General features: G+C 45.9%; 1 protein-coding gene across 2 annotated transcripts; it reads right to left on the bottom strand.

Moving 5' to 3' along the window:
• Positions 1-2712: 2712 nt before the first annotated feature.
• On the bottom strand, positions 2713-17999 carry RPS15A (ribosomal protein S15a). Of its 2 annotated transcripts, none has more exons than XM_077275105.1 (5): positions 17865-17999; positions 15409-15546; positions 15236-15315; positions 5229-5314; positions 2713-2844 (listed from the first exon to the last, which is right to left on the bottom strand). In XM_077275105.1, the coding sequence occupies exons 2-5, from the start codon at positions 15539-15541 to the stop codon at positions 2751-2753; spliced, it is 393 nt and encodes a 130-aa protein (XP_077131220.1). In that variant the 5' UTR covers positions 15542-15546; positions 17865-17999; the 3' UTR covers positions 2713-2750. The 2 variants fall into 2 exon arrangements, with proteins under 2 accessions (XP_077131220.1, XP_077131219.1); XM_077275104.1 differs by having other exon boundaries at positions 17744-17882.
• Between the last annotated feature and the right edge of the window lie 1246 nt (positions 18000-19245).

Here is a 19245-nt window from a genome sequence, read left to right as displayed (position 1 = left end):
TACAGAGAGAGTGAGAATATGGCCCCCGAGATTTGGAGAGCGCTTCTCGTCCCAGACGAGAAGCGCCGGTGTAGGGGGCGGAGCTACGGCCGTGGGAGGAGATTTTTCCCCTGCGGCCTACTCCGGCTGAAGAAGCCGGGGACTAAATTTTAGGGCCTGCCGACGATGTGCGGCGGCGGCCGCGACGTAGCGCTGCCGAGCACCACCGACCCCCGGTCGGCGGTGCCTCTCCCTGGGGACCCGGACCGCAACGCTACCGCTAAGGAGCAGGGGGGGGGGGGGTCCCCTGAAGGTACTTACAGCCCCTTGTCCCGGTTCTCACAGGCCTGCGGACGCTCCTGTGAGGATGTGCACTCAATCCATGCACCCTGGATGGGGATGGAGAGGCCCCTGATGCATCACACTGCAGTAGCAGAGGGGGCTGCGGCACAACATCCCCTCCGGACTGCATTCTTCTCCAAATTACATTGCTGTAATGCAGGGTCCTGGAGGGGATTGGGGGAAAGCGGGACCGTATAGGAACCGTTGCCCTGGCGCAAACTTTATGTGCGCCATACGTCGCAGGAGAGGGACGGGGAGGTATACTCGCCGTGCTCGCCTGTTGTTGGTTCGGGGGAGAGCGGACCCTATGAAAAAAGGACCCGTCGCCCCCTTCACTCCGTTAAATAAAAAATTAAAAATTTACATAAAATTAAAAAATCAAAAATCAAAATAAATAAAGTTGGGGTCTGGGAAAAAAGACCCAAGTGCCTCCTAAGACACTAAGCAAGAACTGGTTGAAATTGTATCCAGTGAAGGGGTGTATACTGCAGAGGAGGAGTTAATTTTTCTGTCTACTTAGTGTCCTCCTAGTGGCAGCAGCATAACACCCATGGTCCTGTGTCCCCCAATGAGGCGTAGGAGAAATCCTGACCAAATCCTGATGCAATCCTGAACGTGGACACATACCCTAACACTAAACCTGTGCGCTGGGAGTCCCTTACAGTCTGAGATTGCCTATCTCTTTTCTCCATCGATCTTGGACAGAGCTGTTTTTGAGAACACTCTTGTGCTCAGTAGGGGTGTATGACTGAAATCAGTCACTGGGTTATAAAAATACCCAACATATAGATCGAACTTCAGCTGTTAGAGACTCTCTAAAAATCTACAACTTGGACGTGCCTTACAAAGATTACTTCTCAGGATATTACATTCTTCTTGCAATTGGGAAAACAACTTTTTGGCTTTCTCCAAATAAATGTCACCTTGGGCGATGATGTTAACGGTTCTCAATATTTTATTATAGACAATACCCATCATGTACAGACCATGAGGTGTACATAGTTTAGAGGGTCTCCATATAGTCATCGGGAGTAGCCTCAAACAACCCAGTAACAGAAGTATACATACAGGGGATTAGCGACCAGCCATGCAGACTATGTACAGCAGGTAAGGGAATATGGTCGCTTGACAAGATGTCCAGTCCTCTACTGCGATGGCATGAATCCCACTGTAAAGTATGTGCATCCCCCCCCAGTGGTGTCATCTAACCGCAGGCATGCACTGCCGCCACCTCATTCAGCATCCTCCTTCCATGGCCGCTACTTCAAGAAATAATTGTATTACAGAATTAAATTTCTCTGCTACTTGACACGCCCCAGAAGAAGCAACAAGTGCGAAACGGTACCCGTTGGATGAGGGGATTGTCCTCAGCTTGCCCCATTTTGTGTGCACAGCCTCCACTGCCAAGTTGTGTGTGTCAGCCTCAGTGCAAGTAAGATCTACATTTACATTCACTATAATGTCTTTCTGCTTACATTGCCAATGCTGGTTTGTGTGAAGAACTCCTGTTTATGACAGTCTTAAACACTTAAATGTGGCAATTGATCCATTCATCTACCACCTTTCATGCACCCTATTTTGACATGAATTCTGAATTTCCTTTTACTCCCTAATTGACAATACAGTGGAATCAAGGGGCTTTCTAACCATTATGCACACTTATAGAAAGCGCACTATTACTTGGTTCGGCTCAGATTTCTTCCTGTTTGGCCTAGGGTGCTTTCTTTAATAATTGCCTTTATTAATCTTTCCCCATTTTGTGATGTGCACTTTATTAATTCTATATAGAAATCCTTTTTAGCTGTAGGCTCTCCCCACCTCCATTTTTGGGGTCTCCCCCATCCCCATTTTAACCTTGTAATTTAATAATATACTACTTTTATTCACAATTTAAATTTTGTTTCCTCACTTCCTATCTATGTGGAATCACACCACTATAGATTATATATACCCTACTTGACAAAAGGAGCCTGTGAGCCCTGATGAACACTGAAGTCAGAGCCCTAAAATGAAGGTTTTCCTTTGTTTTTCGCCATCACTGCTCCTGTTGGACAATTACGTCTTATCCAGATTCCATCCATTGCAGGGCGATCGAACACTTCTCTATTCTTCAGATACAGTGGAAGGAAGGACAGCATCATCGCATCCCAAAGGTTTTCATTTGGTTGTAGAAATAGGCAAAAGAAACGCCAATAATCACATCAGTTTGTTTCAAGGAACAAAGAACGTGGAATAGAGGATGAAGATCATGAATGCCCAGGTAGTCAACACCTTGATCAAAAAAATATAATGCAAAAAAATGGTGCGGACCCCGGCCTCCACCCAGAGAGCCTTTCGCAAACACGTACATCACCTCAATGCAGGACACGTATTAAACACAGGAGACAAGGATTTTGATAACAGTTTATTTTCCTGCCTGCTTTGTACATTTAGAAAAAGAATCCCAGGATTTTGCCTCCCGTGTGTTTTCGCCTCGCTTCTTCGTGGTCCATGATGCCAGCTGAAGTGGTAAGCACAATGTACCTGCAAAATTAAACAGTCTATGTTTATATGACATGGCAACAAAGGTAAAACCACTTAATCCTGGGTTATAATGAGACTTTCTGTAGCAGCAGACTATTTGTATAAACCATGGCATGACAGAAGCTGGAGCGGAGGACAATCTTAGATGAAGTGATCGCATATGACAAACAAAAGGTGTAAAGAGACATTTACACTGCAAGATAATTGTGAACGAGCATCTCTAAAATAGCTAGTGTCAAGATTATCTTACCGTGTAAACAGGCTGACAATCACCTGATGAACAAGCAAAACTTGTTCATCAGGTGAAATGATCTTTTGTGTTGCATAGAAGATCATAGTATTCGGCGGTGCGTCTTCTGGTGTAAACAGGACTATGAGCACGGAGCGATCTATTCCATTACTCAGTGCCCATCGTCTGCTTTGGTCCTCCTGTGTAAACAAGCAGTCAGACGACCACCATTACCTGGAAAAGTTTACAGATCTGCGGTCATACTAAGCCACCGGTTGATCTGTGTAAATGGGTCGTAAGAGCTAGGGCTATTTATTTAATAAACGCAGGCCACGTTGGTGATATTTAGAAGTGTCAGCAGTTAACAAAAGTGTTCAGAAGCTGCCCTAATGCCCCCCAACCCTGCCAACGGCCCAGACTTTCTAGCAAAAGCATCATAACGTCAAGCAGCCACGGATCTCAGAACCTGGACGTTCGGGCTCGAGTTTGCAAGAATGTCAGGACCTTTTGGATTACTTTTGTTAACTGCTGATTTTTAGAGGCAGCCCCAGTTTGGTGATTGAAACCTTTGCTTCAAGAGTACCTATTGTCAGATTAGTCTCAGATGCTCTGCTGTTCTACTGGGCCACATGGATCGTAATAGAATACTGTGTTGAAGAAAAAAAAAAAAACCCAAGACGCAGGCTGTCCAGGTGTTACAGGGGTTATCTGGACTTCTGAAAAGTCTGCAGTCACTCCATGTGACTATGCATGTAGAATAGCCGCGGAGACACCATCACGTGTTTCTCAACGCAAGCAATGAATAGCCAGGTCTTTCACCGGGAAGGAACAACCACGGGAAGGGCAGCATCCAGTAAAGGAAAACCACCTAATTCCTTTCTTGGATGCTGCCCTTCCCGTGTTTGTTCCTTCCCGGTGAAAGACCTGGCTATTCATCGCTTGCGTTGAGAAACACGTGATGGTGTCTGTCTCCGCGGCTTTTCTACATGCATTTGCATATTTCCCATAAGGGATGGGGGCAGTGTTCTGGATCACTGCGTTGAGAAAACACGTGATGGTGTCTCCGCGGTGTTGGATGTTTTGATCTCCCCGAGGTCATTCACCCTTATGTTTATACTCCATGTGACTAGACCCGTCTGAATTCTTACAGCGTGCAAACCACACACTGTCAAGATTGAGACGTCAACAAGTTTTTATAGATTGTCAGCATGCGAGCAGGGCCCTCACTCCTGTTACTAGCGAAATATGATGTCTTTATTGCCTGTACGTGCCCTCACTTAATTGTAAAGAGCTGCGGAAATTGTTGGTGGGATATAAATTATTGTATAATAACCAAAATGCAGCCACGTCAAAACACTCAGATTCTAGCTAAATGAATGGAGTGACTATATATATATATATCACATTATGTTGAGAACATTCTTCGCGCCTGCTGCCTTTTATCTACAGACTGCAGTATCTGCGAAGCTCTACAAGTACTACAGCTTTACTAACTAGCAAAGAGAAAATAAGTACAGCTACAAGTCAGCCATACATCTTTACTACAGATTCATGATGAGGCCACGTGCTCAGGTAACGTCTTATCCGAGTATCTGGGAGTGCTCGATTACTATGTGAAAGTCCATGCGGCTGCATGATTTGCAGCTATTTGGGAACCCCCATGTGCTGAGGCTGTCTAACAGTTGCACATAATGCAACCGCAGGGACTCGAACATAATATATGGGCACTCCCAGATACTCTGATAACACCCAAGCATGCTGGGATACGACGTTATCCGAGCACGTTCGCTCATCACTACTACAGATGACAACCTCGCTTCCTATACATGCATAGTATTTATACCTGGATGGGTTCTTTTACAAAAGGATTAAAAAATAAATTCCTTTCATTTTTTTTTTTTTTTTTTTTTATACGTCAAGCTATGGCTTAAAATCCTGGAAAAACAGCTTTGTAGTTTTTGAAGCAAAGGACTAAAGCCGGCTCAGGCCCATCCACAAATTCGCAGCACATCTGCCAGTTTCCATTGCTCGCAGGAGGCCATCACAATCCCTTGTGGGGCCTCCACCCATCTAATACTGATGGCCAATCCTAAAGGCACTAGATAAACCTTATTACATGTAATGTAAAACAACAAAACAAAAACCACTGTCTTACCCAAACTGACGTGAGGGCAGGAGGTTGTTCTGCCACTTCTCCAGATCCTTCAACTGCACATCAAATCTGGGGCTGATCACGCCACACTGAAAATTACCAGAAGAAAGTCACGTTAGTTAACAAATCATATATAGGACGGAACTCTATTTTATTCTATTAAATTAACAACTTGATCACAATGCAAAAAAAAAAATAATTAAAAATTACAACATAGCCGTTCACCTCCCCGCAGCGGAACGCTGGTAACCCACAGTCATTTAGCCGCCAGTCCACTTGCTATTACCAAACACCTCTGGATAACGTGACTTCACACCTTCTGGACTGGATTTTTTTTTTGTAGTTTTGCATCCCTCCCCCCTTCCCCCCACAGCCATTATTTTTATTCCTCAAGTAACAGCCATATGAAGGATAAAAAAGCGGGGTGAAATTGTGACAAAAAAAAAGAAAAAAAATGCAATTCCACAACTGTATTTTAGGTTTTGCATTTTCGCCATTCACTGTGCGGTAAACACGATTTCACAGATTAGTAGGGTTATGGCAAAACCAAACTTAGATCTTTTTTAATTTTAGTGTATGGAAAAACAAAATTGTCATTTTGAGACCCATAACTTATTTTTACATTGACTGACCTGTGAGGAATTTTTTTTTTTTTTGCCAGCTGAGGTTACCCATTAATATGATTTTGGGTACGCACAAGATATTGATCGCTGTTGTATTTTTGGATAGTCTAACCACTCATGCTATAAGAGTGTTGCAGTATATAGCGGATATCACTTCACTTTGACACAGCCTGTGGCGGAGCTTCAGAGGAGTACCAAGATGGTGAATACAGGGGGGTGCAGAAAGCTCCTGACTGCCATGGTGACCCCAATATCATGTCTGGGAGGGAGAAGGGGGACGCAGCGAGGGGCAATGGAGCCCACGCACCTATAATCCGGGTGTTTAACTTGCCCTGTCGGTGACTGACAGCCCTTTACATAGCAGTGATCAATGCTAGTAACCATCACTGCAGCTGCTGACTGCACATCACAGCCGATATCTGTCAGATGTGGAGCGGGCTCAGTGTCCAAGCCTGATATATACATGCACACCCTGACTTCCGTACAGTTAACCCCTTCGTGACCTCGCATCTCTTCCTTTGATGTGGGCTCCAGCGATGAGCCCACATCAAAGCCGGGACATGTCAGCTGTTTTGTACAGCTGACATGTGCCCACAATAGCAGCGGGTGGAATCGCGTTTCACCCGCCGCTGTTAACTAATTAAATGCCGCTGTCAGCGACATTTAACAAGCACTCTCGGCTGCCCCCATCACGTGATCGGGGGTCATCGGTGCATTGGCATGACAACCAGAGGTCACCTGAAGACTTCGATGGTTGTTGATGCCGGATTGCTATAAGCGCCACCCTGTGGTCGGCGCTCAAAGCAAGGCTGTAATTCTACTATATAGGGGCGATCTAAGCTTCGCTCCTATGTAGCAGAGCCGATCAGGCTATGCCAGCTTCTAGCCTCCCATGGAGGCTACTGAAGAATGGCTGAAGTTATAAAAAAAATAAATAAGGTTTTAAGAAACATGAAAAAAAATTATAACAGTTTAAAATCACCCCCCTTTCACCCCATTCAAAATACCCCCCCCCCCCCAAAAAAAAATCAATCACTTGGTGTCGCTGCGATCAGAATCGCCTGATCAATAATAAAAAAAAGGATTAACCTGATCGCTAAACGGTGTAGCGATAAAAAGATTCAAAAACGACAGAATTATTTTTTTTGGTCACCGCGATCAACGGGCAATCAAAAGAACGTATCTGCACAAAAGTGGTATCATTAAAAACGTCATCTCGGCTCGCAAAAAAATAAGCCCTCACCTGACCCCAGATCACAAAAAATGGAGACGCTACGGGATATCAGAAATTTGCACAATTTTTTCTTAAATTCTTTTTTTTTTTTTTTAGCAAAGTTTGGAATTTTTTTTCACCACTTAGGGTACCGTCACACAGTGCAATTTTGATCGCTACGACGGCACGATTCGTGACGTTGCAGCGTCGTATGATTATCGCTCCAGCGTCGTAGACTGCGGTCACACTGTGCAATCACGGCGCTGGAGCGATGCCGAAGTCCCCGGGTAACCAGGGTAAACATCGGGTTACTAAGCGCAGGGCCGCGCTTAGTAACCCGATGTTTACCGTGGTTACCAGCGTAAAAGTAAAAAAAAAAAAACCGTACATACTCACCATCTGATGTCCGTCAGGTCCCTTGCCGTCTGCTTCCTGCTCTGACTGAGTGCCGCCGTACAGTGAGAGCAGAGTGCAGCGGTGACGTCACCGCTGTGATCTGCTCTCACTTTCCGGCCGGCAGACAGTCAGAGCGGGAAGCGGACGGCAAGGGACCTGACGGACATCAGATGGTGAGTATGTACGGTTTGTTTTTTTTACTTTTACGCTGGTAACCACGGTAAACATCGGGTTACTAAGCGCGGCCCTGCGCTTAGTAACCCGATGTTTACCCTGGTTACCAGCGAACGCATCGCTGGATCGCTGTCACACACAACGATCCAGCGATGACAGCGGGAGATCCAGCGACGAAAGAAAGTTTCAAACGATCTGCTACGACGTACGATTCTCAGCGTGATGTCTGATCGCAGTAGCGTGTCAGACACTGCGAGATCGTAACGATATCGCTAGAACGTCACGAATCGTGCCGTCGTAGCGATCAAAATTGCACTGTGTGACGGTACCCTTAGATAAAAAAAAAGAAACTAGACATGTTTGGTGTCTATGAACTCGTAATGACCTGGAGAATCACAGTGGCAGATCAGTTTTAGCATTTAGTGAATGTGTCAAAAAAGCCAAAACAAAAAACAGTTGTAGGATTGCATTTTTTTTGCAATGTGACTGTACTTGGAATTTTTTCCCCCCATTTTCTAGTACATGACATGGTAAAACCAATGATGTTGTTCAAATGTACAACTCGTCCCGCAAAAAATAAGCCCTCACATGGCCATATTGATGGGAAAAAAAAATAATGTTATGGCTCTGGGAAGAAGGGGAGCGAAAAACAAAAATGCAAAAAAGAAAAAAAAAAGCAGGGTCTCTAAAGGGTTAAGCCAGGGTGGGCAAAGGGTTAAATATGGGCTCCAACTTCAGTTTACTAGCAAAGGCAATCATATAGTAGCCATGAGGAGAGCAGTACAGTCAGAACAAAATGCACCCAGTTCCTTGGCAGCTTCATGAAAACACATAGCCAAAGCACAAAAATATTTGAGACATGGGTCCGTGTACACTGGACTAGCGGTGGATACTTCGTCCGTCACTCCTATCCGTTTGTGCCGGATACGGCTCTAACAGATATTGACTCCTTATTCCAAGTGGGGTTTTGTAACCCTATGTGCCCCACAAAACCTATAAAGTACTTAAGTGAGGTACACTGATGAAGGTCGAAATTGACCGAAACGTCTACTGTATGTACTCTACTTTATTACATTTTCACTGCAATCACGTCCGTGTGTGCCAAGTTTATCTTTAAACTAGCTGTACTACCCGGCTTCGCCCGGGTTAATGACTGCTGTTAGCAAAATAGAATGTGTTAACAAAAATTTATTCTGCACACAAAAACCACAAAACAAATAGATAGAAATGTAATTATTAAAAGGCAAAAACTAAGCAAATAGAAGCATTTCACAACATATATTAGCTTTGTTATACTGAGAATGTCTTTGTTGCCTATATTAACCAATCAGAGCTCAGGTTAATTAACTGTAGCAAAATAGAAGCTGAGCTGTGATTGGTTGCTATTGGCAGCCTGATAAATCCCCAGCCAACAGGAAGCCCTCCCCCCTGGCAGTATATATTAGCTCACACATACACATAATAGACAGGTCATGTGACTGACAGCTGCCGTATTTCCTATATGGTACATTTGTTGCTCTTGTAGTTTGCTTATTAATCAGATTTTTATTTTTGAAGGACAATACCAGACTTGTGTGTGTTTTAGGGCGAGTTTTATGTGTCAAGTTGTGTGTGTTGAGTTGCGTGTGGCGACATGCATGTAGCGACTTTTGTGAGATGAGTTTTGTGTGGCGACATGCGTGTAGCAACATTTTGTGTGTTGAGTTGCATGTGACAGGTTAGTGTAGCAAGTTGTGTGCAGCAAGATTTGTGCATGGCGAGTTTTGCGCGTGGCGAGTTTTATGTGTGGTGCATTTTGAGTATGTGCAAGTTTTGTGTGAGGCAACTTTTGCATGTGGTGCAACTTTTGTACATGTGGCAATTTTTCTGTGTGTGCAAGTTTTGCATGAGGTGAGTTTTCCATGAGGTGAGTTTTGCACGTGTGGCGAGTTTTGCGTGAGCCTAGTTTTGCATATGGCGAGTTTTGCATGTAGCGAGTTTTGAGTGGTGACTTTTGTGTTTCGACTTTTATGTGGCGAGGTTGGTGTGTGTGTGTGGTGAAATGTGTGCTGAGGGTGGTATATGTGTTCAAGCACGTGGTAGTGTGTGGCGCATTTTGTGTTTGTGTTCATATCCCCGTGTGTGGTGAGTATCCCATGTCGGGGCCCCACCTTAGCAACTGTACGGTATATACTCTTTGTCGCCATCGCTCTCATTCTTTAAGTCCTCATTGTTCACATCTGGCAGCTGTCAATTTTCCTCCAACACTTTTCCCTTCACTTTTTCCCCATTATGTAGATAGGAGCAAAATTGTTTGGTGAATTGGAACGCGCGGGGTTAAAATTTCACCTCACAACATAGCCTATGACGCTCTCGGGGTCCAGACGTGTGACTGTGCAAAATTTTGTGGCTGTAGCTGCGACGGTACAGATGCCAATCCCGGACATACACACATACATACATACACACATTCAGCTTTATATATTAGATATACCTGTATGTAATCTCCTGTATATAGTATATACCTGTGTGTCATCTCACCTATATATAGTATATATCTGTGTGTCATCTCCTGTATATAGTATATACCTGTATGTCATCTCCTCCTATACATAGCATATACCTGTGTCATCTCCTCCTGTATATACTATATACCTGTAGGTAATCTGCTCCTGTATATAGTATATACCTGTGTGTCATCTCCTCCTGTATATAGTATATACCTGTATGTCATCTCCTCCTGTATGTAGTATGTACCTGTATGTCATCTCCTCCTCTATATAGTATATACCTGTGTGTCATCTCTCCTGTATATAGTATATATCTGTGTGTCATCTCCTCCTGTATATAGTATATACCTGTGTGTCATCTCCCCTGTAAATAGTATATACCTGTGTGTCATCTCCTGTATATAGTATATAGCTGTATGCCATCTCCTCCTGTATTAGCCCTCGTTCACACGTTATTTGGTCAGTATTTTTACCTCAGTATTTGTAAGCTAAAATGGCAGCCTGATAAATCCCCAGCCAACAGTAAGCCCACCCCCTGGCAGTATATATTAGCTCACACATACACATAATAGACTGGTCATGTGACTGACAGCTGCCGGATTCCTATATGGTACATTTGTTGCTCTTGTAGTTTGTCTGCTTATTAATCAGATTTTTATTTTTGAAGGATACCAGACTTGTGTGTGTTTTAGGGCGAGTTTCGTGTGTCAAGTTGTGTGTGTTGAGTTGCGTGTGGCGACATGCATGTAGGGACTTTTGTGAGATGAGTTTTGTGTGGCGACATGCGTGTAGCAACTTTTTGTGTGTCGAGTTGCATGTGACAGGTTAGTGTAGCAAGTTGTGTGCAGCAAGTTTTGCGCATGGCGAGTTTTGCGCGTGGCGAGTTTTATGTGTGGTGCCTTTTGAGTATGTGCAAGTTTTGTGTGAGGCAACTTTTGCATGTGTTGCAACTTTTGTGCATGTGGCAATTTTTCTGCGTGTGGCAATTTTTCTGCGTGTGCAAGTTTTGCGTGTGGCGAGTTTTGCACGTGTGGCGAGTTTTGCATGTGGAGAGTTTTGCGCGTGGCGAGTTTTGAGCGGCGACTTTTGTGTTTCTACTTTTATGTGGCGAGGTTGGTGTATGTGTGGTGAAATGTGCACTGAGGGTGGTATATGTGTTCGAGCACGTGGTAGTGTGTGGCGCATTTTGTGTGTGTGTTCATATCCCCGTGGTGGTGTGATTATCCCATGTTGGGGCCCCACCTTAGCAACTGTACAGTATATACTCTTTGGTGCCATCGCTGTCATTCTTTAAGTCCCCCTTGTTCACATCTGGCAGCTGTTAATTTGCCTCCAACACTTTTCCTTTCATTTTTTCCCCATTATGTAGATAGGGGCAAAATTGTTTGGTGACTTGGAAAGCGCGGGGTTAAAATTTCACCTCACAATATAGCTTTGACGCTCTCAGGGTCCAGACGTGTGACTGTGCAAAATTTTGTGCCTGTAGCTGCGACGCCTCCAACACTTTTTTCCTTTCACTTTTTCCCCATTATGTAGATAGGGGCAAAATTGTTTGGTGAATTGGAAAGCGCGGGGTTAAAATTTCACCTCACAACATAGCCTATGACGCTCTCGGGGTCCAGACGTGTGACTGTGCAAAATTTTGTGGCTGTAGCTGCTACGGTTCAGATGCCAATCCCGGACATACATACATACATACATACATACACACACACACACACATTCAGCTTTATATATTAGATAAGTGATGCGGTGTTGTGACACGTGACTCCAGCTCCCAATTATCCCCACTTTCGGACAAACCGAACATGAAGAGCAAGACAGCCTGAACTTCCTCTTCATGACCGATCAGGAACATGTTCGGAGACAGTGACGCCAGCGCCGATGTCACAACTACCGCACGGGAGCGTGTGCGGACATTGTGGGAACGGGAGGAGAGTATAGGCTTTATTATTTTTTCAGGGCCAAACGTTTTGATCAAGAAGGGGTTGTCCTAGTAATGGACAAGCCCTTTAAATACTTTTTCCACCAGATTAGTGCTGCTGCCTAATCTGGTGGAAAAAGTATTTAAAGGGCATTCTTCGGCAGCTATATACCAATATGACATGTAAACAGTATAACCGTGGTCATACACGACACCGCCGATGGCTGAACACAGGACAAACTACAGCTCTGGAGCAGGACAATACGCAAAGCAAGTCATGGCACTTTATGTACCTATATCCATCACCCATCCAGAGAATCATCTCCAACAGCCCCTCTAATTGCTAGTGCAGGGTCTCACTCCGGGACTGCTGCTTTGACGGGCTCAATTGGTAGTGACAGTGGAGCGTGCCTAGCGACTAGTAAAGGAAAAAAGCCACCTCAGAAGATCCAGCTCCTCTTGCAGGAGACCTCACCATACACATTGGATGTCAATCTTACACATTTTCAGCGTTGTTCTTTGTAAGAGTGGAACTTATACACGAAAACTGTACTGTGCAAACACACAGGTCTTCCCACAAGCCTAACCAAAGAAAGCCACCACGACACCACCACGTACCCAATCCTAAAACAAGCCATGCACAATAGAAAATCTCCAAAATAGCAATAATCCGCCACAGTCTCATGTACGAGGGTGGTGGGCTGCTGACTGTCAGGAATCAGATGATCAACAAGTGCAACAATTTCACCAGGACTGGCCCAATATCTCAGGCTTATGTAGAAAAGGTTAGGCACTTAGCCACAAACATCCTCCCCCATACACTAAGGGGTGCTCAGCAAGGTGCATGGACACATCAAAGTCCAATATGAAAAGAGAAAGATGGCTGTCAGGTCTCACATACCTTCAGCAGACAGATATTTCATGTGTATGGCCACCTATTATCTCCCCGTTAACCACCTTGCAAGTTTAATTTTTTTGTGTGATTTTGCTTTTTCCTCCTTTTCTTCCAAGAGTTTTTTTTTTTTTTTTAAATGTCAGTTCACAGCCGAATGAGGGCTCATTTTTTGCTGGACGAGTTGTACTTTTGAATGACTACCATTGATTTTACCATATAGTGTACTGGAAAACAGGACAAAAAATTCCAAGTGTGGTGAAATTGCAAAAGTGAAATTATTTTCTTTTCTTTTTTTTTTTTTTTATTTGACCATGTTCACCAAATGCTAAAAACTGACCTGCCATTATGATTCCCAGTGTCATTATGAGTTTGTAGATACCAAACATGTATAGGTTCTTTTTTTATTTAAAGTGGTGAAAGAAAGTCAAATTTGTAAGAAAAAAAATTGCATATGGCGTTATTTTCCAAGACCCGTAGCGTCTCCATTTTGCAGGATAGGGGCGGCACGGTGGCTCAGTGGTTAGCACTGCAGCACTGGGGTCAAATCTCACCAAAAACAACCTCTACAAGGAGTTTGTATGTTCTCCCTGCATCTCTGGTTTCCTCACACACTCCAAAGATATACTACTGATAGGCAATCTAGATTATCACCACTGTCCCCATTGGGGCTCAAAATGTCTGCAAAGCGGTGCAGAATTAATGGCGCTATATAGGGGAGTAAAAAATAAAATCTGAGGCTGTATCAGGGCTTATTTTTTGCACGCCAAGCTGACTTATTGATACCTTTTTGGGGTAGATAGAAACATTGTATCACCTGTTATTGCATATTATTGTAATATTGCAGCGGCCAAAAATTACCCATCAGATAAATTTACATTTCTGAACGCTACAATATCAAATAAGCTATTTTTTTATTTTTATTTATTTATTTATTTATTTTTTTTCAATGGGGCAGAAGGGGGAGATCTGAACTTTTTTTTTTTTAATCCTTTTTTCTTCACTTTCTACTTGCTTCAATAGTTTCCTTAGTAGACTTGAAGCTGTGATCATCCGTTTACACATAGCAAGGCTTCAGCCCTGTCATGCGTAGCTGAAATCCAGATCTCGTATGAACGCTGGGCACTAGCTGATGTTCATAGAAGATTCACAATGACAGGAATGATCATATGACAGGGGCGCAGATGGACACGATTGGCGACACTTCCGGACGGCGTGTTAAATGATCTAAACACCAATGATCTAAAATTCACCCGCGGCTTTTGAGGCACATGACAGCCGATCAGATCAGCCGTCATGTGCAAGGAACCATGCAGTCTCAGCGCCGGAGCCAGCATCAAAGACAGGGACATGACCTTGGACATAACTATACGTCCAAGGTTGTAAAGAGGTTAATAACCTATGTGCATTTACTAGGGAATTGGGCACTATATATGTCACACACTAGTTACCATGTTATCCCTGACAGTCCCGTTGGACTGTACAGACATTCTGGGGAAGGACATTTTTTTTGGAACATCACACAACACCACAATGAAAGCCATATCCATATAATTCAGAGTCTCGCATACATCCTAAAAATGCTAAGAATTTTGGATTATTCTCAACACTGCAGTCACAAGCCCCCGATATTCATCACTACTGAGTGTTAGTCACTTAGCTCTTACATGGTTGTATACAGGCCGGGTCGACACTGCCTCTTCTCGAGAAGCTGCTGAACTCATGTGGATACTTCAGACCATTGACACATTACAAATGAATGGACGTCCATGCTATACATGGCTGCACAGAGGCCTCCAGTCACTCTCCTGGGTTCCTGGACCAATTGCTTTTGATTTTTATATGACCTTGGGACCCCTGTAACCAACTGGGTTTCCAAACAGCAAAAGCTTCCAGCTCATGAAAACTTCTCCACCTCGAGTCCATATAGACAAAACGCACAAGTCAAGCCATACTAACAACTAGTAATGAGCGAATGTGCATGAATAAGGAGTCATGCTCGGGTGCTATAAAAATAGGTTCCAAGTCCCCATGGCTGTTCGACAGCGGCAACACATACACGGACTGCCCAGCAAATAGGCAATGTATACATGTGTTGCAGCTGTCGAACAGCCGCGAGATTTGCAGGTGTGGGGACTAAATTATTTTGCAATTACGCCGAAAAGACTTTGCACCCGAGCATGCTTGGATAACACCTTATCCGAGCACGTCCGCTCATCACTACTGACAACCTCTCTCACCCCAAAACTCTACCATAGAGCACCCAACAAGGGATTGGAGCTCAAACTCGAGTTCTCACCTTGTTCAGTCTGCCTGTGAGATTGACGACTATTTTTCCGGCCCGGTGATCATCAATAATTTCAAATTCTCCAATGTAACCTGTAACAGAAAACCAGGAGGTGAATGTCAGGGCCTCCAACTGAAAAAAAGAGTAAGAAGTGAGCAGGAGAAAGATAGAAAGATGCCTCTTACCATGCTTCATCATCACCGTCAGGAAGCGCACTATCACCTTTGAGCATGGTCTGATAAGAACCTGGCGCTTGCCACGTTTCTCTGCATTGTTTATGCTTTTAAGTGCATCGGCAAGCACGTTCATGCGCACCATGGTGCCTGGAAGAGAAGGGAGCAGTCAGACAATATGCCAATAACAATGCCCACCAGAGCCAGGGGCACAAGTAATGACACCAGCAAACATCCAAAACATGACCCAAGCACCAGATGTATTCACAGTGCCGCTTATGGAGGCGACTTAGTAAGGCTAAGTTCACACTAGGTGCTTTTTCAGCTTTTTCTTGTGCAGCTAAACCTGATCTCTTGGCAGGAAAGAAGCTGCAGAAAAAAAAAGCAAGTTTTCCTTGTTTTTTCTTATGGTTTTTTTTTATGACGGTTTTGGTATGCTAGATTTGTCTCTTGTGCAGGCTGATAAACGTTCGTGATGAAAAAAAAAGTTATCTTTGAATCAGGTTTTGGGAGAAAAAAAAAAAAAACCCACCACAAAGAAGAAGCTGAAACGATAAACATGCTCCAATGTGCAAAAAAAACCCCAAAACCATGCAAAGTACAAAATCATGACAAAAAAACAAGCTGTGCGCATGAGATTTCTGAAGTCAAGGACTTTGCAGCTTTTTTATGCAAATTTTCAGCTAGCCGACATGCCTAGTGTGAACTTGTTCTAACAATACTAGAAATTACATAACTGTGCCGACCGCCAGGCACCCCATTGCTCCGTTACATAGTAGGCTGCCACCCAGTGTTATGCAGGAGGGCCGGCAGCCATAAATATAAGGCAAGTAACAGCTTATCTGGCCTTCTACCGGAATTACGGGCAAAGTAAGTGGCACAAGCTCAGCGTGCACTGCCAACCCCACAAATTGATTTTTAACTCATTAAAATATGTTACCGCATGAAGGGAAATCTGCACACAGCAGCGGAAAGGTACCAGCAGATTGTGGGGGGCCGAGTGCCAGGACCTGCACCGAAGGAGGCACTTATACCTGTGAGAATGGAGCAGCAGTGGGTGCACTCCACCTCCACTCCTATGGGGCAGCGATCAGATTTTTCCAGAGAACGAATGGAGTGGAAGTCGGTGACCAAGATGCCGCAGCATCCTATAACAGGGATAACAGTGACCCGTCCTTGCCAGCGGTCAGACCCCCATCAATCAGCAAAAGGGGAACATTGCAAATCTGCGTGTTTTCGTCAACACATAAGTTAACCAATACATAAGAACAAAGAATAAACCTGATGGAAGCAGCCATCACTGAGTAGGAAGGAAAACAGGATGACACAGAGCAACCAGCGGCCCATCCACAGGCGTCCCCCAATAAGCCCCATATGCACACACTTGCCCCCCAAAAAGCCCCATCCACAGGCAACCCCCCCAAAAAAAAGCCCCATCCACAGGCGTCCCCCCCAAAAAAAAGCCCCATCCACAGGCGTCCCCCCCAAAAAAAAGCCCCATCCACAGGCAACCCCCCCCAAAAAAAGCCCCATCCACAGGCGTCCCCCCAAAAAAAAAGCCCCATCCACAGACGTCCCCCCCCCCCAATAAGCCCCATCCACAGGCGTCCCCCCCAATAAGCCCCATCCACAGGCATCCCCCCCCAATAAGCCCCATCCACAGGCATCCCCCCCCCCCAATAAGCCCCATCCACAGGCATCCCCCCCCAATAAGCCCCATCCACAGGCGTCCCCCCCCCCTATAAGCCCCATCCACAGGCGTCCCCCCCACCTATAAGCCCCATCCACAGGCGTCCCCCCCTCTCCCAATTAGCCCCATCCACAGGCGTCCCCCCCACCTTTAAGCCCCATCCACAGGCGTCCCCCCCCTCCCAATTAGCCCCATCCACAGGCGTCCCCCCCACCTTTAAGCCCCATCCACAGGCGTCCCCCCCTCTCCCAATTAGCCCCATCCACAGGCGTCCCCCCCACCTTTAAGCCCCATCCACAGGCGTCCCCCCCTCTCCCAATTAGCCCCATCCACAGGCGTCCCCCCAGGCGACAGAAGCTGCAGGTTACACACACAGCCATCACCCGATAGAAGCATTGTGGTACTACAAGCCCCAGCACGCAGTGGGTGCAGCACAGCAGGGCACGCTGGGGCTATTAGTGCTGCAATGCACAGAGGCCAGGGGGCTCCACCGTCCCCTCCACACTCCCGGGGACCCCACCGCCCGGATGTTCTGCGGCAGGGACAGAGCTGAGGCTTCCCCGGCCCCTCCACACTCCATGGAAAGAGAGACAAGGTACAAGCCCCGGCTGAAGTTCCCAGCTGAGCGCCCTCACAGCCCCGCCGCCGCCCCCATACCGAGCTCCCCCGACAGCGCCGCTCCTCCACTACACGGGCGTCACGTGGCTGCGGCGGTCCGGGACGGGATGGCGGAGATAGACGCGGATTTCAGTCAGGCCCAGCACACTGACTAACTCACCGGGTCTGCAGTATGGCGGAAAGAGGGAGGAGGAAGAACTCGCGGAGAGTTATGGGAAATGTTGTAGTCTCGCGAGAGTGTTTCTACACGTTGAACTCTATTGTTCAGGCAGTAGTAATCAGTAACCGAACCGATGGCACCGCACGAAGCGTTGTGTACCGGATCGCTAATCGATTACACTCGCCTGACAATGCTTTTAAACACCAAGGGATGATGATTATTATTATTATTGAGAGGATCGGAGGTTGCGTGTAGGTAAGTACCGGGAGACGAGGTCACAGATGTATGGAGGAGACAGGTTGTGGATGGCTTTATATGTCCTGGTTAGGGTTTGTACTGGAGTCTCTGGGCAATGGGGAGCCAGTGCAGGGATTGACAGAGGGGAGGCCGGGGAATAGCGGGGGGACAGGTGGATTAGTCGGGCAGCAGAGTGTAGGATGGATTGGAGTGGTGCGAGAGTGTTAGAGGGGAGGCCACAGAGCAGGAGGTTGCAATAGTCAAGGCGGGAGATGAAGAGGGCATGCACGAACGTTTTTGCTGTTTCTTGGTAAAGGAATGTACGGATAAGGGAAATATTTTTGAGTCTGAGATGGCAGGAGGAGGCAAGGGCTTGGATATGTGGCTTGAAAGAGAGGGCAGAGTCGAGGATTACCCCGAGGCACCGGGCATGTGGGACTGGGGAGAGTGGGCAGCCACTGACATTGATGGATAGGTCTGGTGGAGGGGTAGAGTGAAATGGGGAAAGATGATGAATTCTGTTTTGGCCATGTTCAGTTTTAGAAAGCGAGGAGAAGAGAAGGCTGAAATAGCAGACAGACAGTGTGGGATTTTGGTCAGTAAGGAGGTGAGGACAGGTCCGGATAGGTAGATCTGCGTGTCATCGGCGTAGAGATGATATTGTAGAGCGTGGGATTCTATGAGCTGTCCCAGATGGAAGGTGTAGCTGGAAAAGAGCAGGGGCCCTAGGACTGAGCATTAGGGGAACACCGACAGATAGGGGGCGAGGTGAGGAGGTGGTGTGGGACAGGGAGACACTGAATGTTCGGTGGTAGATATGACGAGATCCAGGATAGGGCCAAGTCTGTGATGCCAAGAGATGAGAGGATCTGAAGCAGAAGGGAGTGGTCCACAGTGTCGAAGGCAGAAGACAGGTCCAGGAGAAGGACAGAGTAGTGTCGCTTGCTCTTGGTGATTAGTAGGTCATTGGTCACTTTAGTTAGGGCAGTTTCAGTTGAGTGATGGGGTCAGAAACCAGATTGTAACCGGTCAAAGAGGGAGCAGGAGGAGAGGTGGGAGGACAGTTCAAGATGGACTCGTTGTTCCAGTAGTTTTGAGGCGTAAGGGAGAAGTGATATCAGGCAATAGCTAGATACAGAGGATG

Source organism: Ranitomeya variabilis, chromosome 7 (genome assembly GCF_051348905.1).
Source record: "Ranitomeya variabilis isolate aRanVar5 chromosome 7, aRanVar5.hap1, whole genome shotgun sequence".
NCBI lineage: Eukaryota > Metazoa > Chordata > Amphibia > Anura > Dendrobatidae > Ranitomeya > Ranitomeya variabilis.
This window is presented reverse-complemented; position numbering and strand designations above follow the sequence as displayed.